Source organism: Crotalus tigris, unplaced genomic scaffold, assembly GCF_016545835.1.
Source record: "Crotalus tigris isolate CLP2741 ecotype Arizona unplaced genomic scaffold, ASM1654583v1 scf7180000017658.5313226, whole genome shotgun sequence".
Classification (NCBI taxonomy): Eukaryota; Metazoa; Chordata; class Lepidosauria; order Squamata; family Viperidae; genus Crotalus; species Crotalus tigris.
The window spans coordinates 2,227,448-2,254,860 of NW_024096545.1; the positions used below are offsets into that span (position 1 = coordinate 2,227,448).

The following is a 27,413-nucleotide window of genomic DNA, read 5'->3' on the forward strand; positions in this document are numbered from 1 at the left end:
GGGAGCCAGCTTTTCCATTTCTCCAGCAAAAGAAAAGCATCTTGAGCTGCAGGGAGAAATGGCACGGAGCTGGAAAGCAGGTTTGTTGGCAATTTTTAAGGAGTGTTTTTAGCAAGCGAGGGGAGCAGGGCAGTGGCATGCCAAACTCTCCAGCTCTGCAGTGATGCAATTTGTGAAATCCAGGCAGATTCAATACTCCAGCATGGCAGAACAGGACAGGGCCCATTTGTGAGAGAGGCTAGGGCTCAGCAAGAAAAGACCTACCGGACTGATTTTTATTTTTATTTTTTTTGCTACAATAGACTAACAGAGTTAACCTAAGACAGTAGAACATACTCCTACGATTTGCTTTCTCATTCTTCTATGGAAGGAATTGTATTTTCAGTTGGTGGCATGCAGAGGGATACAGAATTCTTGTAGCTATTACATCCAGAAACCTAATTCAGTATACCTTATTATGGGAATATAAAGTTTAGCAATATTAACAAAAATCTGACAAGCTAGAACGGAACATTTATTTCATTCTATTGTAAATCATTTCCCACAACTGTTAAGACTTTACAACATGACATGACATCACATAAGAAAAATGATCAAGTATTACTATAGCATTTTCAGGAATATTTTGAGAATGAATTGTCTATTCCGATAATCAACGCTAAAATAATATACCACCATTAAAAGATCTGATGACAACCAATTTGGTCTAGTGGCTAAGGCATCAGGCTAGAAACTGGGAGCCTGTGAATTCTAATCCTACCTTGCAATGATCTTGGGCAAGGTCACTTTCTCTCAACCCTAGAAAGAAGGCACTGGCGAACCACTTCTTAAAAACCTTGCCAAGAAGGAATTTATAAAGCAGTCTCTGAAAATCAGACATGATTGAATGGAAAGGGGGAAAAAATCTGATAACCAATTTTCTCTGAGAATAATACTGACCAAATATATTTATTTCATTGATATTGTTGCATATTGATCATTCTCTTTGAATTCTGCACTCATTTAATCACTCTTTAACTTGTTCACTTTGGGAATCAAACCTCCCTTGATTTAAAAACTCTAATAAATGGTCTTAATTATATGTAACACATTTTGAAACTCAGATCTCTAAATTTTATCCTGGGAATCTCATTAGGCTATATATACTCTTTTTTATTTTTTTGCTGCCAATCATTTAGTGTATTTTCATCCATTTTTATTGGGATCTTTTAGATCAAAAAGATTGACACAGCAAGCTTCATAATTTAACTATACAGAAAATGAAATTTAAATCTGATCTAAACTTTGAGTCTATTCTTTGCTTTTCTTCAATTTATTTATGCCCCTTGTTTGATATCTCATTTCCATTTCATTTAATATCCACTTGTAGCAAGATCAAAATGATTAACTCTCCTCTTTCCATCAAAGTTTCCTTGCACCGCAAAATGCACAAACTGATGTTTAATATAAGTGGCATGGCAAGATACGAAGGAAATTCAGTTGTCCCACTTATTTCCTACTAATGAACTACAAAAGCTCTGAACAGTAGGTCACTTGTGCGGTTTTGATTGTTTTTTTTGTTTTTTGAAGTGTGAAGCTTAATGTCAATTAGCAGCACCATAAATTGAATTCATTTTCCTTCTGAAAACAATACAGGTCACAAATTATCTCAGATAATTCTCAAAGCTAACAAACTTTAGCAGACACTTTCTTGAGGAGAAAACAGATGTTTACCTTTTTTTAAAAAAAAGGTTTTTTTTAAACATTCATATCATGCTGTTAAGTATGTGAACAGTAACAATATATACAAAATTGATAAAGAAAGTGGAAAATACCTTTCTAATGAAAAGAATATTATGCATTTTATAAGATAATGCAGTGCTTCTTAATCTTAGCAGCTTGAAGAGGCATGGACTTCAAGTCCTAGAACTCCCCAGCCAGCCTTGAAGTCCACATGTCTTCAGGTTGCCAAGGTTGAGAAACACAGAGATGATTTTTAAAGCCCCATATATGTTTCTAGCTAGCATTATTTCTTCCACCTTCTCCTTAAACTCTTGCCTCGGGCTTTTTTGCCCTCAAACACTGGCCTGGCTGTCACCATCTGCATTTCCTCCTCTGCACTGGCACTGCTACTCTCTGCTTCACTTTGTGCAGATGCAACTTCTAGAGTTGTTTTGTGACTTGCCACTTTTGTTTCGAGCATCTTTGCATCCTCCCCTCTTCTGTGCTTTCTGGAAACTTCCTTCTCCAAATCATCAGCTGAAGACTCGCTGGATGCCTCCGAGAGCAGAACCTCTCCTATGAAGCCACCACACAGAAAGCTCGGTTGCTCAGATGGTGGACATTTTTTCCGTTTGCTTCCTCGTCTCTGGCATCCAGCCCTTCCTTTATTGAATGCTTGCCCTTTCCTCTGTTTCAATTCTTCTTCTAGGACAGCAGTTGCCTCCTGGACTTCACTGTCTTCTTCTTCCTTCTCTTTTCTCCTCATGCAAGTCACAGCTCGGCGAAGCCTCTGACTCTTGATGGCTTGTTTTTCATGTTGTGCCTGTCTGAAGAATGAGTCAATACGCAGTTGAGTCTACAAAAGAAAGAAAAGTACCCCTGTGAGATTCAGTAAGGGTTACCAAGAATACTACCTGCAGCAAAGAAAACATGCAACAAAATTCACATCCTTGACAAGAGAATATTTGTTCAGAGCTCCAGCTGGTTGTGCCTAGTCCCGATACATTTAAGATAGAGTAGGGAATATCTGACCCTCCAGCTTATGCTGGACTAGAATTCTAAGTGCCTCATCTAGCACTGACAATGGTGAGAAATATTAGGAAAAGAATTTCCACACCACTTGGATTGTCACATTCTCTACCATCTCAAAGTGCTTTATGGAGGTCAAGCAGGCCAATTCACCCCAAGTCTACCTTTGGCTTCCATTAGGGTTGCCCCAATTTTCTAATATCCCACTCTAGTCTTTTAGTAGCCCTACTGTTGGTACAGAGGGATTCAATTGAAATGAATTACAGATTCATGTCCTGTAGATGTTTTGACTCCACTACAGGCTGCAATGGGTAGTTGCTCTTAGAGGTACCTGCACAACTTTCCCAGAGCTTAATATCAGACTGCTTTCAAAGGGGGATAGCAACCTATTTAGATAACTTTTAATAAGCATCCATTTAGTACAAGATGTCGTTTGTACTGCTATTATGTCACTAAAATATTAACTCTTGATGGCTTCATGTTTACTTTATGCTTCCTGTCAGAATTTACTTGGAAAACGTATGAATTATAAATTATTAGAAAAAAGCATGCAGCAACAACCAACAACTTATACAATTGCTAAGACTGCTATATTTTTATGCTTTTTCTACAGATATATTTGCCTAAATTTGACTCTAACAAAGTCTTGGATATAGAAAATCAGATTCCCTTCATCCATAACGTTTTTTGCAATTTCTAATCAGCTACTACATGACTGAAGTCTGGTATTTTGACAATGAACCCTACATCTAATCAATTCTAAATGTTGGGATTACAAACATTGTGCATTCAAAACATGACTCTGCCATTTCCTGTGGTTGCTTTTAATCTCTGAATGAAAGGGAATATTCTGGGGAAAGTAATCTGCTTTATTCCAGGACACTGACCCATGAAAGCAAGTGGCCTAGATATAACTTTTGTCTACTCAGTATTAAGATTCAGTACTGCTCTTTTCAGACTGTATATAAAATAAGAGTTCTGAAATTGTGAAACACATAGCTTACTTCTTTACTATATTTTCATTTATCCAACCAATTTTTATATCAAATTCTAATTAATCATTTGCTTTTTAAAATTTTATTTTCAGAGATGCTACATTCGCACAACTGATATACAATAACTTAAATATTGATTATATATTTTATGGAAGGGAGAAATATATCCTTTATTCATTATTGCACATACATAGATAGTTTTATAAGCTTACGACAAACCTTATTTGGACACTTCAAGTCCATCAAAACCACTGTCAAAAAAAGATTTCAATACCTGTTGAATATTCAGTTGTTTGAGAACAGGAAAGAGAACTTCGTCAGTTTTTAATTTAGTCCATCCAAAATGACTTTGGCAAAATATGCAAACAGTTAAGGACCATAAGCAAACACTCCCAAAAGATTTCTAAAGATGTGTCTGAATTAGACATTCTGAATTTTAATCTTACATTACTTTTACATGCAAAAACTGTACTCCCAAATTATTTCATACTGACAACTGCATCAGGCAAGTAAACAATGATCACTTTTTTTAAACCAATAAAAAACAAACATGGGATTTAATACACTGAGCTTCCTAGTTTTATTTATATAGGGTAGAGACTCTGCATCAACCAAAAAATACAGCTAATATATAAGGAAGTGCTACTAGTTAGTATTCAGAAAAATTAAATTTGCTCTCACCAGATAAGTAATTTACTAACTATAGAATCTAAATTCTTCCACGCAAAGAAGGAAACAAGAAACCACTATACTGAAGCACAGTTCACCTATGCAAATGTTTGCACTAGAATATCTTTCTTTTTAACAGTTTGTTAAGGGAACAAATGGGGGAAAGGATATTCTCTAATTTGTTCCACATCAGGTCTTCCCCAAGTAAAGGATCCCTTTGACTCATCCACCACAGGGTGCAAATAAGCTTCCGCCACAGAAGGATTTGGGAAACCAGTAGCAATTTCTATGTTCCGCAGTTTTTTCTTCACTTTAGTATCATATGGATTGGGACGTATTTTCTTATTCTTTTGAGCCTCAGCCCACCATTCTCTAAAAAAGAAGAGAGAGAAAAAGAGGCATATTTAGAAAATGATCTTGACTTAGGCTTTGGAAAGGAAAAACGAAAGCCCCCAAAGTGAAAGCTGCCTACATGAGTTTCAAGAGAGGCTCTAGTTCTCGACCAGGGAACTCATTCAAAATCTCCATTGCAGTTACATAGCCAACATTAGGGATGCCCTCAGTGTAGTCGCTGCCCAGGAGATAGGCCAGATTAATCAACTTGTTTCGATCCAAGCCTGAGGAAAAAAAGGAAGTGATCATCTGCAAGTTTCTTATCATGTAGCAGAAAAAGAGGATTTGTTTATTTCGTTCTTTCAGAGATTCAAACAAAGTAACTGGAGGCAGAGTACAACAAAAACAAACAATAAACAAAGGAAACTAATTATACAATGTTAAAAAAAACAACCCAGTATAGAAAATATAAAATGATGACCAAAAGGGATAACCAGTCAACTAAAACAGGACTGTGCTCAACTGAACCAAAATATCTGGGGGTGGGGGTGGGGGGAGAAGCCAGGTTATAGCCACTTACAGCAAGCAGAATTGGGGCCTGGTATATATTGGGGAAAGAGATTGTTCCAGGGGCAACTACAAATCCTATGCACATGTCCTAGGTACCATAATTGCGGGACAAGGTTTAAAAGGCACACGTTCCATAAGCCATAATGTTTAAAAGGGGAAAGCTGGAGCACACCCACCCAATGAGAATATTGTTGAGGGAGGGGGAACATGCTTATATTTTGATACATGGAAATTAGCATTGGGAACGTCAGCAAAAACTTCAAAGTAGGTTAAACGAAGCAGGAATAGCATACTTTAGAAATATTTAGGGTAAACCAAGAAGAGATGTTACTCTGTTATTCTTTACAAATAAATGGTTTCTAATCCTGAATATATAAAAGTGAGAGATCACTTTAAAATAGTATGTTGAAGCTGTTTAATCATACAGAGTGAATAAAGGCCAAACCACAAAGAAGTATATGGAGGAAGGATTAATAAGTCAAGAGGGAAGGGCAGACTAAAAAAGTTGTGTTGAACTGATAAGATCATGAAAGAGAGAGAAATAAGAATCTAAAGAACAAAAGGGAATGTATCACACAGTGACAGATAAAAATGAAAGCAAGAATTTTTTGTGGCGCAGAATGGTATGAAGAGGAATAGTTATTCGTTTGGCGTAAAGTAGATCTAGCCTCTTCTTTTTCCTTCTCTTATGATTCAATTTGTTTGATTTTCTATTTCTTGTTCATTTTTCTTCCCCTTTGTTTTGTTTGGTTGTTTGTTTACCTCAAAAGAGAATAGTGTAATGAGTACATAAGTTTACAAGTGAAATTAAGTTATATATTTGGAAAAAGATAAAAGAAGCCAAGATTCAATGTTTCATATAATCAATTACCTAGCTGATTTTGGAAGTCCACATACTGATAATATTCGACGTACTTGCTTTGACTGAAGAAGTTTTTGTACACATGACGTCCTCCAAACAACCAAATATCACTGTCATCTGTGATTGTCCCAGACGTTTGATCAGTAAGATCCAAGACAGCACACTGAGCTTCTGCTTCCATTGGAGCCTCAATGTATGGAATGCCAAAGAGGCGCAGAAGTTCCTGTGAACAAGCACAGGAAAAACAATTCCAAAATTAGGTGGTGGTAAAATCTGCTAAGGGTCAGTTAATCCATCTCATTTGCTAATTCATTTCTTGGAAATGAATATATGGACTTGGAGAAGATACATCTTTAAAACTGCTCTTAGAAGTGACATTTGGACATTATTTCTATAATCAGTCAGCTACATTCACCAGTACAAGCAATAATTAGCATATATGGATCAGATACGGTTTTTGTCAGATGACTAAGAGCAATAAAGGCTCCCATTCTCTTTTATTTTGCTTCATCTTATTCTAAATCTTCTAGCACAAAAGTTAGGGTCTAATAATAGAATCTAATTGGCAGATAATATATTTGTTTTTGTTAAAAACCTAAAAGAAGCATGAGTCAGCTACAATTTGTAATTGTTATGCTAATACTGATAGTTACAGGAACAATTTGTAGCATTCTTGATGAATTTATACACCTAGGACAGGGGTGTCAAACTCAATTTCACTGAGGGCCGCATCAGCATTGCGGTTGCCCTTGGGGGGCCTGGTGGGTGTGGCCAGGGTAGGTGTGGCTACTGGGTGGGCGTGGATGGAGTGGGTGTGCCTAATGGGTGGGTGTGGATGGAGTGGGTGTGGCCTATTGGGTGGGCATGGCCAGCTCAACATCATTCGTGTCAAGGGTGCCTGTGGGGGCCTGGGCAGGAGTGGGACAGATCTGAGGGTCTCTGGCAGAAGGGGGTGGGACTAGGGCAAGTGCCAAGGCATGGTCCACTGGAGGAGGCTCACTGTTCCTCTCAGGCCATGCGGGGGAGGGGCTGGATGGTGGTGTGGGTTGCCCGGAGCCCTGGGCAGCAGAGGTCAAATGCCTAGCCTGGCCCTCGAGCAACCGCGGCACCAAGCCCAGCCCCACTTCCCCAGGGGGCGCCCAGCTGCACTTACCTCCTCCTCAAGGCTGCTACTGCTGTGCTTGCTCTCCTTACCCAGGTTGCTCATGATGGGTATGAGGGCAAAGTCAGAGGGAGGCCCATTCCCTCTCCATGGGAGTAGACCTGGCTTTGTATCCAAAGCTTCCTTAGCAATAGGATGGGAGACCTCCAGGATAGGCCAGGAGGAGGGGGCAAGGGGATGGTGAAAGGGCAGCAGGGCAGGACTAAGGCAGAAGTTCCCTCAGACCCTTCATCTCCTTCTTTCCTTCCTTCCTTCCTAAGTACAGAGTGGTGGGAAAATATTTGAGATGAGAGAGGGAGAAAAATAGGCAAGAAACGCAGCTGGGGAGGTGTCACCCTTCATGAGGAATGAAGAAATGCACCATCACCTGGAAGTAGCCAGCACATGGCCCTCACTACTTCACATATCTGGCTTGGTGGGCTCTGGGAGAGGGGATGCCATGAGCAGTGTGAGAGTCAACATTACCTGCGCAATGCCTCCAGCCTGCCCGGTTTTGGCAGGCAGCGGGGTGCTCTCCTCACAGCGCCGAGAAGTTGAGCCGGGCGGTGCAAAGCTTATCAGCTTTGCACCTTTTTGCCTGCTGAAACTGGGCAGACTGGGGGCTAAGCAGCATTGCACTTCTCATCAGATTCGTGCCCCGGCTCAACTCTTGGTGCTGTGAGGAGAGCACCCTGCTGCCTGCCGAAACTCCTCCCCCGCCCATCAAGCCAGATAGGTGAAGTAGGTGAGGGCCATTTGCTGGCCACTTCCAGGCGATGGCGCATTTGTTCATTCCTCACAAAGGGTGACACCTCCCCAGCATGCACCCAGAGGGCGGGGGCGACGCGGCAGGGGCTGGTTCCTCACTGTTTCCAGACAGCCTTGTGGAGCTAAGACTGAATGTGTTTCAACATAGATGGCCACCACAAAATTGTACATTGGCTCCCAGCCAGCCGGGCCAGTGCCAAGGCAGAGGGCCGTTCCCTCACTGTTTCCAGGATGGCTTCGCGGGTCACATGAAACCACTTTGTGGGCCGCATCCGGCCCCCGGGCCTTGTGTTTGACATGTCTGACCTAGGAGTAATTATTATTAAAATTGGCACCAAGTAAAAAATAAAAAACTACTTTCATGTAGTGGTTAAGGCATCAGATTAGAAATCAGGAGACTGTGAGTTCTAGTTCTGCCTTAAGCATACAGCTAGCTGGGTGACTGTGGGCCAGTCACTGTTTTTTAGCCCTAAGAAAGAAATAATGGCAAGCTACAGTACTTCTGAAATCTTTGCAGAGAAATGCAGACTTGTCCATGCAGTTGCCAGGAGTCAATACTGACTCTAAGATACATCCCCCCCCCCCAAAAAAAAATAACTGTGACTCTCTACAGTTAAAGATTCAAATGATATTAAAGTCAGCATTTTTTATTAGTACTGCTTGATAGAATTGTGATATATGCTTATTTTCATTTCCAAAATTCTCAATTCCATCATCATGTTTTATTTTCTTTAACACAAAGAATGATAAGCAAAATACATTCAAATCTGAAATATTGTTTTGATGGATTTCATTTAAGATAACTCATATTATTAGGAATTCAAATATTTCTCAATTCTGGTCTCAACTGTGTCGACACTGGATTTTCTATCAAATAAGGTTATACTATTATATCCCAGTATTAAAAAAGTAGCATCAACTATTTCAAATTGATGCTTAATATTTATTTGGGAAATCTAGAAATGTGAGAAAGATGGCTAAATTTCCACTTCCTTTCTCTCTTCCTATTTGTTTTTTGAACAGGAAGATTAGTTTGTTCAATATGAGGAATGGAACTGATCTCTAGATTGAAAACTATACATAATTTATAGAATTAGACATTTAATTCTTGAGTCTCTGATCCTATTACCACTGAATACAATTTGCAAAATGAATTGGAAACAAATTCCAACTACTTGAAGTGAATTAAGATTAATCGTTCCTTCATAAAGCATCTAGATATTATCAATTAAAGAAATAAACAATGCTTAAAAATAGTACAACCTACTGAGTTTAGAATTAAAGGAATATTTTCAGTATTATGTACAACTTAACATTAACATATTATACATGATACATTGTTTTAAAAGCTTAATCAAATTCAATGGAATTTTTTGATCCTTTTACATTTCAAAGGTCCAAGTATGTTAAAAGGGAAAACTGGACATGAGAAAAACCTAATGCTACTATGTCCCAAAGGTGTTTTTTTCCAAAAGGAACTGGATTGTTTTTTAATTTGAAAACGTTTCGCTTCTTATCCAAGAAGCTTCTTCAATTCTGAACCACTACTACTACACCTACCAAGGTGCTTTCAGGTTGAAAGGATTAGCCAGTGACATCACCCGTGCCCAGGCGATTCTGAACTGAAAAAAGCACCTGTGGGATAACCATGACCTGGATGATTGAGAATCTTCATAGATACTACTGCTACTATGACAAACCACACTGTTCAGGCACTTCACCTCCCATCTAAAATACAGATTTCTCTAGACAGTCTTGCCCAATCAATATTCTCATTTTCCTCTTCTATATAAGAGACTGTCTCCATCAACCACTGAGAACAAATGAAATAGATCATAAACACAAACCTGACTTTCTAAGAACATCTGCCCTGTCACGGTGGCAGCGGTACGTTCCTGCTGCTGTTTCTGAGCCTGAAGGGCTGTTTGTTCAACAGACAAGTTTGTTTCCAAGACTTCCAAATCCTCCTACAAAGATACAAATCAAAACACTGTTAAATCTAAAGTACTTAGGTCTGTTAAATGTCTTCATTTAAGCCTCTTATAGGTATAATTAGAATCCAAATTTCTCAATTCCTCCCAAAGGACCTCATAAAATTTCTATCTTAAATCTAGAACAGCGGTTCTCAACCTTTGGGTCGCGACCCCATTTGGGGTCGAACGACCATTTTACGGGGGTCGCCAAACAACGCGATCCGCCATTTTTTCCCCTCAGGGGGCACCGCCGCGCATGCGCACCGCGCATGGGGGCGCCACCGCGCATGCGCGCCGCGTCCTTATGATCGGGGGTCACCGTATAAAAAGGTTGAGAACCACTGATCTAGAAGATATGCCATAGATAGTAATATTATGTGCCACCAGAATCCAGAATTTTCATCTTTAAACCCATAAACACACACACACTTTTCCAATGTTCATCAACATGAACATTTATCCCTATATATTTATCCCTATATATTTCTAAGTTATTTCATTCTTCATTATTTCCATGTGTCTCCACAAAATTTCCAAAATAAAAATGGTTCATAGCTCATAGTTCTGCCTTGTTATTCTTCAAATATAGGTGGTTGCAAAATAATTACCATACTAATATTTTGCCATTCATTAATTTCAGTTTTCTCTGTGCTTTCCATTCCAGAATTTTGTTGCATAGCAAGCTCTGCATCTTCACCATTTTTTGATTTATTCTCTGTAGCACCCTCACTCTCTTCTCTCATTTCCAATGAAGTTTCAGCCACCGCTCCAACCTCCTCTTCAGCGGAGGCAAGCGATGTCTCAGATGTCCCATCTTGTTCACCACTTGGTTCAGTCTCTACTTCAATGAAACTTCCTACAAATATATATTGCATTACATATATAGACATAACATATAAATAGTGTATAACCAGTTTAGTTGCATTACATTAGATGCCTTCTAGCCATCGCTTGCTACAATATTCTTTGCATTTTACCACTACTAAGTAAACAAACTTTGGCTGTAGTTATAATGTACACATCTTCCTATCTGTATTTTACTTCAGCTTTACCTTTTTTATGAAACTAAAACATTTTCCAAAGCATAAAATAAGAAGCCAACTTAAAAAATGAAAAATGCATGCCTTCCTAAACTGAACAATGAGTTTAAAACCAATGTCTGAATTAGCTGAACATGCATATTCACAAGCCAATGTGCCAGGAAAGTTCGTAGAATTTCTTTGCTTTTATATACTTTTAAAATCATTCCAGTAATCTAATGTTAAGTTAAAACTGACATACCATCAGAATCACTTTCTTCAGACTGTGATTGATGTTCCAAACACTCTTCACGTTTAGGAGTATCTAAAGCAAACAAAAATTCATTCTGTGTACTGGATATGTTTTTTTCTGAATGGCTAGCCAATTCCTTTAAACACTGAAGTCTTCCAGTTTGGGCTAACTGTGCAAATCCTGAATGACTTGAGCTAACTGAAGGAATTGGAGACAAAGAAATTTCTGGCTGCTTTATCCTGCTGTTTGGACTCTGACATTGTCCAGGACTTACATCTGTTTGAGAAATCCTAGTTTCCACACTTTTTTCTTCATTTTCTGCCCCAGACAAAAGTCTTTTTTGCACAACAGGAATGCATGGGCTTTTTTTAATATTTCCACTTTCCAATTTCTGTACCGGTAAAAGTTGTTTTTCATTCTGATCTTCAGGAACTTGGTCTCCTTCATCTGAACTGCTGGCAAGATGGTCCTTCATGGACTTTCTCTGTCCTTGAGTAATAGTAGTCCTATTGATAATCTCCTCCTCCTCCTCCTCCTCCTCCTCCTCCTCCTCCTCCTCCTCCTCACATAATGCCTGCTGAATAGCCTTGATTGTTCGTGGAGACATGTTACCTCTGCCTACACTGGGCATGGACTCACACTTGTCTAAATTAGGGCGGTTCTTGTTTCCATCTTCCAACTCATCTTCTGAACTGCTTCCCAACATAGCAGCCTGGATAGCAAGCATTGTTCTGGGAGAAGGGGGTGTTGAGTAAGTACTACTGGTTGATTCCATTGAAAGGTCACATGAGACTGGCTTAACTTGCAGGTTGTTAATATTTTTGCTAGGTTTTAAATCTTTTGGCATTGTAGAAGAATGGATTGCAGATGCCACATAACTAGAAGTATCTCCTTTGGACTTTGTACCTGAAAGAGAAAAGGCATAAACAAAGGAATTGTATTCATAAGTTAAAAGAGACTCAGTAAAATTCAAATATAATTTTTAAAAACATTAATTAAAACTAAGTTACAGTAATCAGTTATTGCGGATCTCAATATTACTCTGAATCTGGAGCATTCCCGTGATACCTTTTAATAGGATGTAATGAGATGTATCTTCAGATACAACCCTCCTGGTTTCCAATTCTTTCAAGAAACCCCCATCTTCTTCGTACTGGTGCTGGATTTGGCCAGAGTGTTGTTCATTCATCTCCTTCTGCACTTTTTCTATGTGTCGATTTAAACTGCTTTTCTTAAGCAAACCCTTGAGCTGATACCGGGAGAAGTCATTGGATTCCTTAAAAGAAATACTGGAATTAAATGACAGGCTGAAAGAAAGAAAAGATTTCTGGAGGCAAAAGCAACATCATTTTTAAAATTTTAATTCATTTTTTAATAGTACCAACATTTTGTGTGTTGGTGGGATGAACACATTTAACATGAAAGAATATCTACTGACTTTGAAATACTTGAACATGAGTAGGAATAGTTCTTCCTCATGTATGACAAGTCCTTACCGTAGTGGCATACAATTGAGCCCAAAATTTATGTTGCTAAGTGAAACATTTGTTAAGTGAGCTTGCCCCATTTTATGACTTTTCTTGCCACAATTGTTAATTGAATTATTGCATTCGTTAAGTTAGCAACATAGTTGTTAATAAGTGAACCTGGATTCCCCATTGACTTTGTTTGTCAGAAGGTCTCCAAAGCTGATCACATAACCCCAGGATGCTGCAGCCTCATAAATACGAACCAGTTGCCAAGCATCTGGATTTTGATCACATGACCATAAGGATGCTGCAGTGGTCGTAACTGTGAAAAATGGGCATAAGTCACTTTTTTCAGACTATTATAACTTTGAATGGTCAAATGAATTGTTGTAAGTTGAGGTCTACCTGTACTAAGTCCCTTGCTGGAGATACTGCAAATAGAGAGCAAGGAAGTCTCTGTAGCAGCACATGCCCACAGAACAGCATCCCTTTGGAAATCCAGGTGGCTGGTTAGCCTTTTGTAAGGCACTGAAGAGCTGTCTGTTCCCCCAACCATAACAGATTGGGCAGGTTTTGCTGCTTTTATGAGGTGGGCTCATTGGTTTGACCTCAGCAGTCATAGTTTAGATGGTTAAATGAAATACATAAATCATTCTTGTGTAGATTTGTATATGTAAGATTGAGTGTGATTACCCAGGAATCGACATCATCAGTGCTGTCATTATCTGTAAGTTGGGCATGATGATGTTACCTAGCTGGGTAATGAAATGTCTGCCAGCAAACACCAAGAACTCCACAGTTCAACCCGGAGCTAGATATTCTCTTCTACTCAAACACTAACACACACACACACACACACACACACACACTATATGTATACAGTATGTGTATGTGTGTGTATAGACAGACAGATAGATAGATATAGAGATAGAGATATATATACACACACATACATGGTGTATGTATGTCTGTGTGTGTATGTGTATGCACACATACATAAGTGTGTATATGAAAAACAACTCACTAGGGAGACACCAAAAATCTCCTTTTGCTATTAGTTTCACAATTGATAGTTTAACTGTTTATGCTAGGGATGTTTGATTTTTACTTCTTGACAAATGTTAAATATGAGGTCAACTGTTTTTATTGCTTTACAGAACAGCAAGATAAAAATGTAATAAGAATCTATAGATAAGCACAAATCCAGAAGTGAAGTGCCCAAAGAATGAAATGTGTCTAGAAGAAAACTTCACTTACTGTAAATTGTCACTGAAACAATCCAGAGATGATAAATGATAACAAATACCCTATTTCCCAAGTATCCTCATTTAAGCAGTCATAGTATGAATGCTTTATTATGGAAATACTGTTGAGACCTGTACATTGAGAATTGTTACCTAAGTATTTTCAACATTATTACTTAACAAAGATACAGGATTGCCTAAGAGAGATTCATCAGCTCCAGACAAAGCACCCTTCTGCTTGAAAAGGCAAAGGAAAGTTTGTTCATTACCTCAGGCATTGCTTCAAATATTGTTCTTCTTCGTTTAGTGAATTCCTTCATGTCAGTGAGGATCTCATGTTTTATTTCAGGAGGCAAGCTCAAGAAATCGTCTGATTCAACATCTACAGAATGAGGGTTTTCAAGCAATTCTTCCTTTGTAAAGGAGAAGGAGCACAAAAACATTTTGTAAAAAGAGTGGCATAAGATTAGATGCATAGAAGCATAAAAAGGACTAACCAAACCTCATTTACAGTGATTGAAGATGGTTTTCTGAAACAGGTAGCAGAATGTTATAAACACACATTAGGAATTGAGTGGAGAAGCATTAGAAATGAGTCCAGACAGTATCAGCCTTTGTCAATAAAGTCCAAAGCACGGGGCGGGGCAGTAGTGTTTTCAGATTAAAGAACAAATCTCCTCCTTAAGTTTTCATGAAAGTCTGAGACAAAATTTGCCCTAAGAACATTTTTTTTTAATTATGAGAGAAAAATCAGACAAACCAAAGGGCATCTCTTATGCCATGCCAGAGACCACAACATGAAAGTATGTATGAGATATGAGATATAGCATCTTCCTGCATATTTAAGGAGGAAGAGCCAAGAGACCTGGGTTGTTATCACGAGGATCTGTTAATATACTTTGAAATATCAGTTTCTAGAAATAATGCAAAAAGATGCATATTGTCCTCACAAATCTTCCCCTATGACAGTGGTTCTCAACCTGTGGGTCGGGACCCCATTTGGGGTCGAACGACCATTTCACGGGGGTCGCCAAACAACGCAGTCCACCATTTTTTTCTCCTTTTCCTTAGCTGTGCTACTCCCTTTTATTCTATTGGCTTTTGAAAGCCAATAGAATAGACTCTCTTGAATAGAGTCTAATTCTATTGGCTTTCAAAAGCCAATAGGAATTGTCCAGGCTGTCTCTGCCCTGCTGAGCCCGCCAAAAGTCCCATTCTGCAAACGGTGCTGCACCAGCTGAGTAGTCCTCAACTTACGACCAGTTGAGTAGTTCTCGACTTACGACCAGTTGGGGGTCACGGCATTAAAACGGTTGAGAACCACTACCCTATGAGCTTCCCAGAAACACTTGGTTGGCCATCATAGGAAAACAGGATTCCGGAGTAGATTGGAGTGTATAGTATAATTATAGCAAAAATTATTAACAAAGTCATTAAGAGTCAGCATCAAAACCTTTTCCTCCAAATTTGCAGCTTAATCCCTTTTTGTTACACTATCCTATCCTTATTAATTACATTATGAAAGTTATTTAAAAAAAAATCCAGTATTTTATAGATCCAAAAGTTTATGCACAAGTTCCTTACTTACAGATTGCAAGCAATTTCCTCAAAATTCTTCTCCATTTATGCTATTGCCCGAATCCTGCAGCACAATAAACTGAACTTTGGACACTTTCAAAAATAGAAATAAAGTACTTTTATTAAATTTCAAACAGGACCAAGCCTATGAAGTTGCCTTTTAGAGGGTTAAGCCTCTCATTCAACTAGACTAGTATTGTCTGCTCTGTCTAGAATGAGCTTCCAATGTTCTCCTGCTGAAGGCAGGACAAGAAGCAACGGATGGAAACTAATCAAGGAGAGAAGCAACCTAGAACTAAGGAGAAACTTCCTGACAGTTAGGACAGGAACAACCAGCCTCCAGAAGCGGCGAATGCTCCAACACTGGAAGTTTTTAAGAAGAGACTGGACAGCCATTTGTCCAAAATGGTGTACGGTTTCCTGCCTGAGCAGGGGGTTGGACTCGATGACCTTCAAGATCTCTTCCCATTTTTATTTATTTTTATATTATTATTATTATTATTGTTATTATAACAGTTCCACTGCTTTTAAAATATATAATCGTCTAACTTCACACAGCAAGCCACTTCAAATATGAATATGATAGGGACAAAACTATAGGTAGTACTCAACTTACAACAGTTCATTTGACCATTCAAAGTTACAACGGCACTGAAAATAGTGACTTATGATCATTTTTCACACATATGACCATTGCAGCACCCTTGATCATGTGATCAAAATTCAGAAGCTTAGCAACTGGCATGTATTTATGATGTTTGCATCATCCTGAGGTGATGTGATCACCTTTTGTGACTGTCTGACAAGCAAATCAACGGGGAAATCAGATTCACTTAACAACTGTGTTACTAACTTTACATTCCAGTGAATTGCTTAACACTTGTGGCATTGTGGATTGTAAAATGGGGCCAAAGTCACTTAACAATTGTCTTGCTTAGCAACATAAACTTTGGCCTCAATTATAGTTATAAGTTGAAGACTACCTGCATACTCATTTTAACTATAACTAAAGTAAACCAAATACAGCTAACATTAGTTCCTCCCGACATTTAATACATATCCTGTCATTAAAAACAACAATTTGGAACCAACTTTTGGAGCCATCTGAGAGACTCACCCTGAAGTCATTCAAGGCCCACAAATCTAGCACTATGTGCAATGCAAACAGCTACAATTAAGAGAAACTCTGGCTTCAAATTCTGGCATATCAGAAGAGCCATGGTTCCTAGTTCTAAGCCAAAATTGAACAAACCATGTGAAGAAGTTATTCAAAGTTCTAGCTTAATGTGCCATGAAAAGTGGTCTAGTGTTTTTCAGTGCAGTATATGGACCTTATGATCCTTATGAATCACAGGGAGTTGGGCAGCAAATAAATGCAATAACTTTTAATATTATTATGTTTGTTCACACAGTCAACCTCAGACTGGATTTGGCGTTTCAATCAGTTAATGAAATTCAGAAAAAAAAAACACAATTTAGTATAGGTCTGATTATTATTATATACACAACAATGTGAAGTCACAGCTGCCAGTTCTTTAACTGATGTTGGCTTTCATTTACAGCAGACATGTCAAACACAAGGCCCGGGGCAGAATGTGTCCCACGAAGTGGTTTCATGTAGCCCGCAAAGCCATCCTGAAAACAGTGAGGGAACGGCCCCCGCTGCCTTGGCCCTGGCCCAGGCCAGCCGGGAGGGAGCCAATGTACAATTTTGTGGTGGCCATCTATGCTGAAACGCATTCAGTCTTAGCTCCACAAGGCTGTCTGGAAAGCCCTACTCCCTGGGTGCATGCTGGGGAGATGTTACTCTTTGTGAGGAATGAAGAAATGCACCATCGCCTGGAAATGGTCAGCAAATGGCCCTCGCCTACTTCACATATCCAGCTTGATGGGCTCTGGGGGAGGGGTTTCAGCAGGCAGTGGGGCGCTCTCCTCACAGCACCGAGAGGCTGCCGGGCGGTGCAAATCCAAAAAGAAACACAAGGCCGCTCAGCTCCCAGCCTGCCCAGTTTCAGCAGGCAGTGGGGCGCTCTCCTCACAGTGCCAAAAGCTGAGCTGGGTGGTGCGAATCTGCTGAGAAGTGCAATGCTTCTAGCCCCCAGCCTGCCCAGTTTCAGCAGGCAGCGAGGTACAAAGTTGGCAAGCTTCACACTGCCTGGCTCAATCTCTCGGCTCTGTGAGGAGAGCGCCCTGCTACCTGCCGAAACCACGCCCACCCAGTAGGCCACATCCACCCCATCCATGCCCACTCAGTAAACCGCACCCACCCTGGCCACTACCCACCCGGCCCGAGGGCAACCGCAATGCTGATGCGGCCCTCAATGAAATTGAGTTTGACACGCCTGATTTACAGTGCGTTCCTCCAAGAACCTAATATGCCGTAACGTATCAGGATAGTATACCTGCAGATCCAAACAGTGTGGCCTTTTATAAATGACAGATGGAAATTTTGCCAATGTGCAGATTTTCTAAGTGCTATTCAAGATCTTTTGGTATGGCACCCAGTATGCCAATAATCACTGGTTTTATTTTGAAAGGATTGCAATTTATTTTGAAAGGATTGCAATGTAATATAAAATACTGAGCCTTACTTGCAATATTTTCTTCTGGGTCATCCTTTCTTCCCACTCTTTTTCCTCTTCCTCTTCCGAGCTAGTCATAAAAAAACAGAATTAGTTTGCTAAATGTCAAAATTTGTCCATAGAAAATGAAAGAGTATTTTGCATTCTATTGCTTCTTAATGTTTACATAACAATCTAATTTTTTTAACTTGTTTCACTCACCTATTTTTTTTATCTTCTTGTAAGGCAGGGAGCACATAAACGTCATCCACCTCTTCTCTTCTTACTTCTGCAAGACTAGGAAATTCAGCATTGCTGGGAATATAAGGATATTTCATGTTATGGAAACCAAAATACTTAAAAACTGAAAGCTCCCATGGACATTTATAAGCAGACTAAGGTTGTTCTTGCCTTTTGCCTGCTAAAGCAGTCTTGATCACTTGTCGTTTCAGGAAAGTTTTCAAAATCTTCTCCTTAGTTTTCTTTGAATCTGTGGCTGCAGCTTCTTTTTGCTGCTTTCGTTTAGCCTGCAACAAAATAAAATTGAGTAAAATACTTTGTAGTCATTAATTTTATTAAAGCCTTTGTCTACCATCTTGTTGCTAGCAAGGCTGCTCCAGCAACTTGGAGATCAAGAAAAGGTAATTCTTGTCCTTGGAATTAACACACAAAAAGAAAAAGGATTGGGAAGAGTCTAAGGAAAAAGGGATATTCAGCTACCAATTTTTAATGATACACAAATCTTATAATTACTGGAAGGGATTAGTGCATACCCCACTGGAGTGGAAATTGCTCAGAGGAAAAGCCCCAATTAGTGGTAGCTCATCTGAATGCGGGCATGACCCTATTCCATACTGGAATGCTAATGTAATCGCTGTTGGAAGAAGCAGCAAAGCCCAATGAAGCTAACTTCACTGTGGTCATTTTCCTAAATTTCTTATTTCAGTGAAGACAGTAGATTGACAAAAGCCTTTCTTTTTAAAGTATTTCTTAGACTGCTAACTGGAAAGACAACTGTGCTGGTCTAGAGATTGAAATTACTGGTCTTTCTATGGGTTCCTGCATCAGATGGCTTTTCTTCTGTATCTTCTTGCACAGCCTGGCCAAGTAAGGCCTTAGATTTCTAAAAGAAAGCCTTTGAGCACTTCTTTCTCCCTCTGCCCCACCCTACATCTTCTGATGTAGCCTAATTTAAGAATGCTCTTTCTTCTTTCTAGACGAACAGCATATAAATTTAATAAATAAATAAGTGGCTTGCCACTGTCAGTCATTGGCAAGGAGATTTTAATTCCAAAGTTGGTAAATTATCTAATCCTTGGTTCCCCTAAATTTGCTTATCTGAAAGTAACATGCACTGAACTTAGTAATCTTACTTCAGTGGAATTATGAACGGGATAGGTATGGCTTACATACCAAAGTTTGCCTCTTCAATAGAGGAGCTTCTCCATCAAAAACAAAAATGGGGTGGATCCGAAAGAAGAGCAGTTTGCAAAGTCGTCGAAATAATGTCAGGAGATGCGCATTATGAACGGAATTTCCATGGCGGTCTCTTGCTCCTTTAATAGCTTGATTTAACCAAATGCTAATATCTTAAGAAAGCATTTAAAGGAAGACAACAGAAAAAATGACATATACAAAGCATTGATCTGTTTAAGCATATTAGTCATTCATGCTTACATAACCAGCATTTTACAAAGCACACTTTATTACAAAAAGCTTATACTATACTAGTATAATAATGAGATGTTTTTCCTTATTTTGCCACTTCTGCATATGTGAGGCTACATCTCTCAGAAAAGCCGGTAGAGCTATCTGACACAATGAAATTACTGCTATGAATCATGTTGGATCCAAGTAGCTAGGAAAAAAATACTGCATTGCTGTTAATTTTAGCTGATGTACTAGTTTTCCTGAGATTGTAAAACCCAACACACCAGGTAAAATTAACAAGAAGACTGAAAATAAAATATTGCTTTTCAATTTTTATTGACTGGACAAAATCAGCAATTGTACATGCAATCTATAAAAAAAGTTCTTAAGAAAGCTCATTTTTAAAAGGATACCAACAGCAAGAATTTTTCCTTCCAGTGTTTCTGGGTTTATAGGTCTTCCTGTGCATTCCAGTAACTTCCAAAGCCCATGAACTCCCATTGTTCATTAGGTGATATAATGAAAGTTAAATCTGTTGAAAGCAATAAAAATATTGGTCAATTGCTTATATATTAAATATGGCAATCATAACATCTTACTGTATCTATTAGCTTATTGTAGAATTACAATCTTGCTAGACAATTTACAAATATTTAACTCAAGCTTTTTCCAAACTTGTGCCTTTCAAAGAGATTTGTTTTCTCCCCAATTATTAGCCATATTGAATAATGACAATCAGAGTTAGGAAACCCACAGATAACTGCACAATTTGGGGAAGGGATGATTTATCTGAACAAGAACTTTAAACACTTATTTATTAAAATGTCAGTTTTTCTACTAAGAACATTGTGAGAACAATAGTATTTAGATAAAATAGTTTAATGAAAAAAACCTGGTCAAGAAGAATCAAACACACACACACACCTCACATCATTACCTATAAACCATAAATCAATAGTTAAACCTTACCAGAAAAAGAATAATGCTTATGAAGTATTTCTTTTTTCATATATATTTTGATTTAATCAAACCAATTATGAATATTGTTTTAAATGAGCATAGTTTAAAAAAAATAGAAATAATATCTAAAATATGTCTCTACCTCAGGATGGCAGTCACAGCTTCATTAGCTAACTAGCATTAGTATTCACATGTAACACTGTGTAAAATAAATATTATAAACAACTGTGTAAAATAAAATATCCTGCAGTTTTAATATAATAATTCACTCTAGCTCCATTTCCTCAACAAGATGGTACCTGACAACTAGAAAGAGTTCTACTCAAATTACAAGATTGTGTAAGGGTTTGAAGTGTATTTTTTAATTAATCCTAAATTAGCAGTGGTCTGAATTATTAAGAGGATTTTTTTCCCCTACGGACAAATAAGACATTTCGTGCCATTAACGCGCTGGTAAGGCAATGTTCAAGTAGTCTTGGAAACGCTATCAAATATCTTCGTTTTGAAGAGGAAATCCAAACTTCGTCAATCCTAACTCCAACTTTTTTAAGTGCTTTGCCTTAACAGAACAGATACAGGCCCCTAACTAAACCGGCTTCCATATTTTGCATTTCTCCTCTGTATTAGGCCTCCTAAGACAAATTCCCCACTGCAATCTTCTTCGGGACACAGGGATTTTCTTTTTATTTTTTCCTATAATTCCTGATCTAAAACATTATGGTCATTGTGTAATCGCTCCTGCTGCCTTCCTCACTATCGACTTCCGAAACCAGATTCACATGGGCGAAACTTCTAATAAAGAGAATTGCTGCAACGCAGGGCGAAAAGACCAACGAACCTGTTTGTATAAAGCGAAGAAGATGGGATTCTTGAGTAAAATACGTGAAAAACGGAGGACGGAATCCAGCCGGGAAACTAGAAGATACAGGGAAGAGCGTTCGAAAACAAAGCGTCGCTCAGCCAGCCGGCGCCACGTTATTACGTCACAAATATAAACTGCTGCCCGCTGGGAAATGTAGCTCTTACACAGAGACTGTGAGTGTATCAGGACTGATAGAAATATATCAGTTTTGCAACCTCAGCAGAATTGTCCTTTCTTCTGCTGTTCCTTAACATCGAAGGAAAAATTTTGTATGAGAAACTAGGATCAAAAAGCAGCTGGCATAAATTTGTGTGCCTGTCTGCACACCAACACAGACACTCTCAGTTACCTAGAATAAGGGTAGAGGTCCAGACAGGTTTTTTTTTTTTAGCAGAAACACTAAGTAATATAATTTGTTGCTTCCTTTTCCTGCTCCCCCCCCCCCCGTTTCTATTCCGACCCTAGCGTTTTCTGACTTTCCCATTCATATGTTATCAGCTTTGCTCTGTTTAGTTAAGATCAGGCTAGCAAGCTGTTATCAACACCTGATTTACTTTCCAGTAAACATGTGCATTCCTTCTCCCCCTTCCTCTACCGTGGGAGAGTGGCATGCTAAGGCTAAACAAAAACTAAAATCAGCTCAGAAGAGTAGGGTTTTTTTTCATTTTACTGCCTTTATTTAGAATTGAAATGTTAACAATCTTCCATATAGGTAGTCCTCAAATTATAACAATAGGGACCAGAATTTCTGTTCCTAAGCAAGACAGTTATTAACTTCGGTTTGCCCAATTTTACTTTTTTGCCATGGTTAAATGAATCATTGTTATTAAGTGAATCACTTGACAATTAAGCAAATCTGACTTCCACCACTGACTTTGCTTATCAGAGCTAGCTGAGAAGATTGCAAATGGTAAAATAGTATGTGCCCAGGACATTGCAACCAATGTAAATACATGCTGGTTACCAAGTGCCTGAATTTTGATTACGTGGCCATGGGGGTGCTGCAATGGTCCTCAAATGTGAAAACCAGTCGTAAGTGTGAAAACAGGTCATAAGTCATTTTTCAATGCTGCTGTAACTTCATACAGTTGCTAAACAAATGTATTTAAATCAAGGACTACTTTTAATCAAGCAATCAAGCAATCATGTTTCTAAGCAATGCTGACTTTTACCAACAGATGGCAGTAGGGAGTTGGAAAAACTTTATTGAGGAAACTACTGAATGAAATATAGCCAAAATTCTATAAATGTTAGGGGAAACTACTAAAATCAAATACATGCATTAAAATATGAATTTGTGGTTTTTCTTCATTATATTTTGAAAGATCTTGGATAAGTGTATATACCAGTCATTGCATTAATTGTACAGAAGAATATGTCAAGAATCTTGAAATTGTTTAGGTTTATATGAACTTACTATCATTATCATTAGATGAAGTTATTATCGTTCATCTAATTACTGAAAATAACAGTTTAAACTCTTTTTGAATGTGAGCAACTAGTACCAACCCACTACCTATTCCCAATATTTTGAATCATCCACATCTGTAAACCCATTCTGGTGATATACAATGTTCACATTTTGTTCTTTAAAAGATTTACTAACAATTTTCCATACAGTTAATAGTTGAGCTAGAAAGTTTGCATTGCAAAACTTTAGAGACTATCAGATATTATATTTAATCTGACGCAAACAAATCCTACTTTTAAATGCAATTTCATTTCTATATCATTACATCAACTTGTCAAAATAGATTATAAACTGAAAGACTTTGTAACTACCAAACTTACACTTTAAAGACTTTAAAAACAAAGTTGTGGGTACTATTTAAAAACGGGTGTCAAACTCGCTGCGTTGTGATGTGTTGCGACGTATTACAACTTTTTCACATTGCCGGAGCTGGAGTGGGTGCAGTCTCCGCAGGATGCAACCAGCCCGTGGGTCAGCAGTTTGACATCCCTGATTTAAAAGATTACTTATTAATTCAAACATGTTAGTCATCTTAAACAGAAGGGGGCTTAATCACTAAAGTTTAGGCATCACAAATAGCCATAAAATAACATCTGATTATCAATGAATAGCTAACTATTGCAGTGAGAGCTGTTTAGCCTAATACCTACAAAAGCTATTCCTGCAAAATTCCCTTAATCTCTTAGATCCCAGATACGCTTCCATCTTTTGCTATTTTTCTGTAGCCTTGGAATCAAGATCATTCTGTTTTAAAGCAAAGATTATACAAGGGCAAAGCTGGGCCAAGAATTGCTCACTCCCCTTAATAATGGTTTATATTGCAAATTGTTAATTAGATTAAATATTAAGATTTTTGTAACCAACAACTTTGTCATTGCCATGATTGTAATATAAAGTTTAGAACAGCTAGGGTTAAGTTCGTCCAAACACAAGGTGTTGCTATTTTATGTTTCCCAAATGCTCTTGGGCTTTAACAGCTTTCACTTTATTCATCAGAAGATTATTAACCTGATGTCCACAGCTCCCTTGGGGAGGGGTACCTGAATTTTTGTCCATGGAAGAAAATTACAACCATATTTTCACCAACTCTTAACTGAAGTTTAATTTTTCATTCAATAACATATGCAAATAAAGTAATTCCCTGCTTCCAGAATTCCAAAAATGTGTTAACACCCATAAACCTCATGAGCAAATAATAAACAATAGAAAGCAATGATTAAGCTCGGACATATTCTTTTAATAAGCTGTTTTCTTCAAAGCTTACAAGTGTAGGGCTTCCATAGCAGACTTTCTGAATTTGTGCCCGTTATGTTCGTTAATCTTCAAAGATCCTTACTTGAATCTATATTCTTCCTTTCTCACACTCTGCACCTGTTTTGTAATCATTCAACTATTCATACAGTATTGAAAACAACTTTCATTGAGGGTAAAAAATCCTTAAAATTAGGAACCTTATTTTAAACATTACAACCTCAGCTATGCCCATAATGCAGCTGGCTATCATTGCCATATATTACTTTTCGTTTCACTGTTTATTGTGCCAAGGCAGAAACTATCCGGAGAGATAATTATGGGAGAGAGGAAGACCTCTTTTGCATATCTATACACTCTGAGACTCAAGTCAAGAGACAGGTAAACAGACTTAAATATTTTACTGCATACATTTCTACTCGAAAGTACAGCATCCGTTTAAATCCATGAAAACGCCCCAGGGAATTTCAGTGTAGATTTGGAATCGTCCGGATGCGTCGAGATATGGAAGAGGCGATAACGAGGTCCTGCCCGATACGGTCGCTCAACTCATCCGGGGCAGGGCTGATTGGGAGAGATCAACTTTGGCACAGAATCCCCATAGCAAAGAGGCGCCCTCATCCTTTCAAAGGACTCACACACACACACACACACACACAACATGCAACATGGGAAGCGGCAACCCGGATCACCATTTCAGCAAACGGGTCGAGCCCCGCTTTATCACGGTCCCAGGAGAAAAGTAGCAAAATAGTACCAGAACTACGCCAAGGAACCTTCTGGCTCCCCTTGGGGAGCACCCACGGGCACGGGTCCCGTCTGCCCCGGCGCTCCCTCCTTTCGCCGAACAGGCTCCCTTCCCAGCCGGCGTTTTTCCCGCCATCAAGAGCGCGGCTATTCCAGCCCACCCACCCCCACTCCCCTCCCAATACCAACATCACCCCCGGCCGAGAAATCCCTAGGGGGAAAAAAAGCGCCGGAGTAACCAGAAGAGAAAGGGAAGTGACCTCACAATGGGTCTTTCCCGCCCAATCATAAAGCCCCTGCTTTCGCCGCCCAATCCAAGCACATGCCCGCCAGACCGCAGCCAATGAGCGCGCGGCATTCCGGCGCCGGCAGGAGGGGTTTGTCTGGCCAGGAGGGAGGGGAGAGGTTCCCAAGAGCTCGGCAGTGGCGGCGGCTCCGCCTTCCTGTGGTCGGTGCGCGGCCTCGCGTCCCCTTCTTCCTCCTCCTCCCCGCCCGGCTGGCCCCTCTCTCTTCGGCAGCCATGGCGGTGGCAGCGGAGCAGGAACAGCAGCAGTTCTACCTCCTTCTCGGCAACCTGCTTAGTCCGGACAACGTCGTCCGTAAACAAGCCGAGGTGACTCGCGTACTCGCGTGGCTCTCTGTCCCTGTCCTCTCCTCCAGCCCCGCCGCGCACGAGGTTTCGCTCCTGGCCTTTGCCTGTCAGCAGTGGCCTCCCTCCGCGTTGCGCAGGGCCTCCGCCGGGCCCACGTGCTCCGGCCAAGCCGGCGGCCGTTAACAGCCGTTGGCTGGGAACTAGAACACCGCTCCGGGAGGAGAGGCCAATTGCTCTTCCCTCCACTTCGCTAAACTCCGGCCGAGTCTTCTCCTTGCTGTTCTCTTTCGCGCATCCTCGACTCCGATCCCGGTTCAAACGCTCCCTTCTCCCACCAACCGATCACGTGGAGGCTTTCTCTCCCTCACCGATGGGGTCTCCACTGGTCCGCTCGCCTTTCCCTCTTACCCCGGAGCCGGCTTCTCTCCTGTTCGGTCCCCATTTTCTCTGCCTTTCCCCAGCTCTTGTTAGCGTCGCGACCCCTTGTCGACAAATACAACCTCCACCAACACTTTAACAAATGCAGGAGGAGACCCTTAAAAGAGTCTCGCTTTTTCTTAAAGTGTCTCTTTTCCCACCATCCCTTCCTGTTTGGGATGAATGAGAATGATACTGTACGTGGAAGAGCTAGGGTTGCAGTTGATGACTAATTAATTAGGGGTAGTAAGTTAAGTAATGCTTACAAAAGAGGGAAACTCCTCGGCTGGTAGGCCGCACAATTGATCTCTGTTTCTACGGTGCTTCATACTGTTATTATTAGTATGCTGGGCTTGGAAACCATTAAGGAAGCGAGGAGTCAGAACTGGTCTGTTGGCTCGGTATTCTGGTACCATACTCACAGTAGAATGAGCATTGTGACTAAGTTCGTTTGCTGTAGAAGTTTCCAGTAGAAAAAGCAGAGAAATATTTCAGCTTCCCAGAATATTCTGAGCTCAGGATGCTGGCCATGAATAAAGGAATTATGGAGATAGATTTCATCCAGAAACTAGCTGAACTGGAAATGATATAGAAGGGTTGCTGTTTCCCACGAACTGGATCTGAAACCAGGATTTCTTTTCATAGTACAGGAATATGCTTTACCTAATTGCTTTATTATTCTGTTGTTCTGAATAGTCTTTTTTATTATAAGTTAAAATTCCAAACTACAGGATTTCTCTATCATTAGTATAAAGGGATAATACTTTTTCCCCTTCTGTAGGACTGCTCTTCATTCTTTGCTATTAAAAAAAAATAGTGCAGAATCTTTGTCTGTTGAAATAAATGCCAGTGTCTGGGTTAGAGTTTTCTCATTGTGTGGCTTTGGCTGGGCTTTTATCATTTACATCACTTCAGTGATCAGCAGAGTTCAGCACATTCTTTTGTTAATAGTTGTACAAAAACCTATTCTCAGTACCCAAATGTAAAACAATATGGTCTGGTTATTTTTCTTCCTGGATCTGAAATAGGCATTCATCATTCAGGGTCAAAATTCTGTATATCAATGTGAGCAGTTTAAGTGCTATGGGTATCAAATCTGCTGAAAATTAGACAAAAGAAGAGGCAAATTGGGAAAAACATTCTTTGTGTTACACTTAGTGTGGCCAGATTCTAAAGAGTGTGAATTAAGGTACAGAAAAAGGCATATTACTTATATATGAATAAGATGGCATTTGATAGGTATAAATATTGCCCAATTGTGATAATACCTCAGTTTTACTGTGGCAACCTATACAAAA

At 39.4% G+C, this 27,413-nt stretch overlaps 2 protein-coding genes across 2 annotated transcripts in view; one reads left to right on the top strand and one right to left on the bottom strand.

Moving 5' to 3' along the window:
• Nucleotides 1-284: 284 nt before the first annotated feature.
• ERCC5 (ERCC excision repair 5, endonuclease) lies at nt 285-21,766 on the bottom strand. The gene is made up of 16 exons (XM_039335734.1): nt 21,614-21,766; nt 20,229-20,347; nt 19,579-19,754; nt 18,577-18,692; nt 18,388-18,480; nt 18,196-18,256; nt 14,296-14,439; nt 12,382-12,589; nt 11,323-12,219; nt 10,650-10,897; nt 9,916-10,035; nt 6,169-6,382; nt 4,867-5,011; nt 4,566-4,766; nt 4,000-4,084; nt 285-2,557 (listed from the first exon to the last, which is right to left on the bottom strand). The coding sequence occupies exons 2-16, from the start codon at nt 20,314-20,316 to the stop codon at nt 2,006-2,008; spliced, it is 3,348 nt and encodes a 1,115-aa protein (XP_039191668.1). The 5' UTR covers nt 20,317-20,347; nt 21,614-21,766; the 3' UTR covers nt 285-2,005.
• Nucleotides 21,767-25,515: 3,749 nt separating this feature from the next.
• Nucleotides 25,516-27,413, top strand: part of IPO5 (importin 5) — a 32,128-nt gene continuing 30,230 nt past the window's right edge. The window contains exon 1 of the mRNA XM_039335735.1: nt 25,516-25,719. Within this exon, the coding sequence (XP_039191669.1) occupies nt 25,627-25,719 (93 nt within the window). The 5' untranslated portion in view covers nt 25,516-25,626. The remainder of the gene's footprint in view (nt 25,720-27,413) is intronic.

Bases quoted from the DNA above. Each gene is read 5' to 3' on its own strand.
- ERCC5 (XM_039335734.1), bottom strand. From the start codon at position 20,316: ATGGGAGTTCATGGGCTTTGGAAGTTACTGGAATGCACAGGAAGACCT. The intron at 18,481-18,576 runs GCAAGAACAACC...TTATATTCCCAG, and splicing joins ACTGCTTTAGCAGGCAAAAG to CAATGCTGAATTTCCTAGTC. The intron at 6,383-9,915 runs GTTTGTGTTTAT...GCTTGTTCACAG, and splicing joins AGATGTTCTTAGAAAGTCAG to GAACTTCTGCGCCTCTTTGG.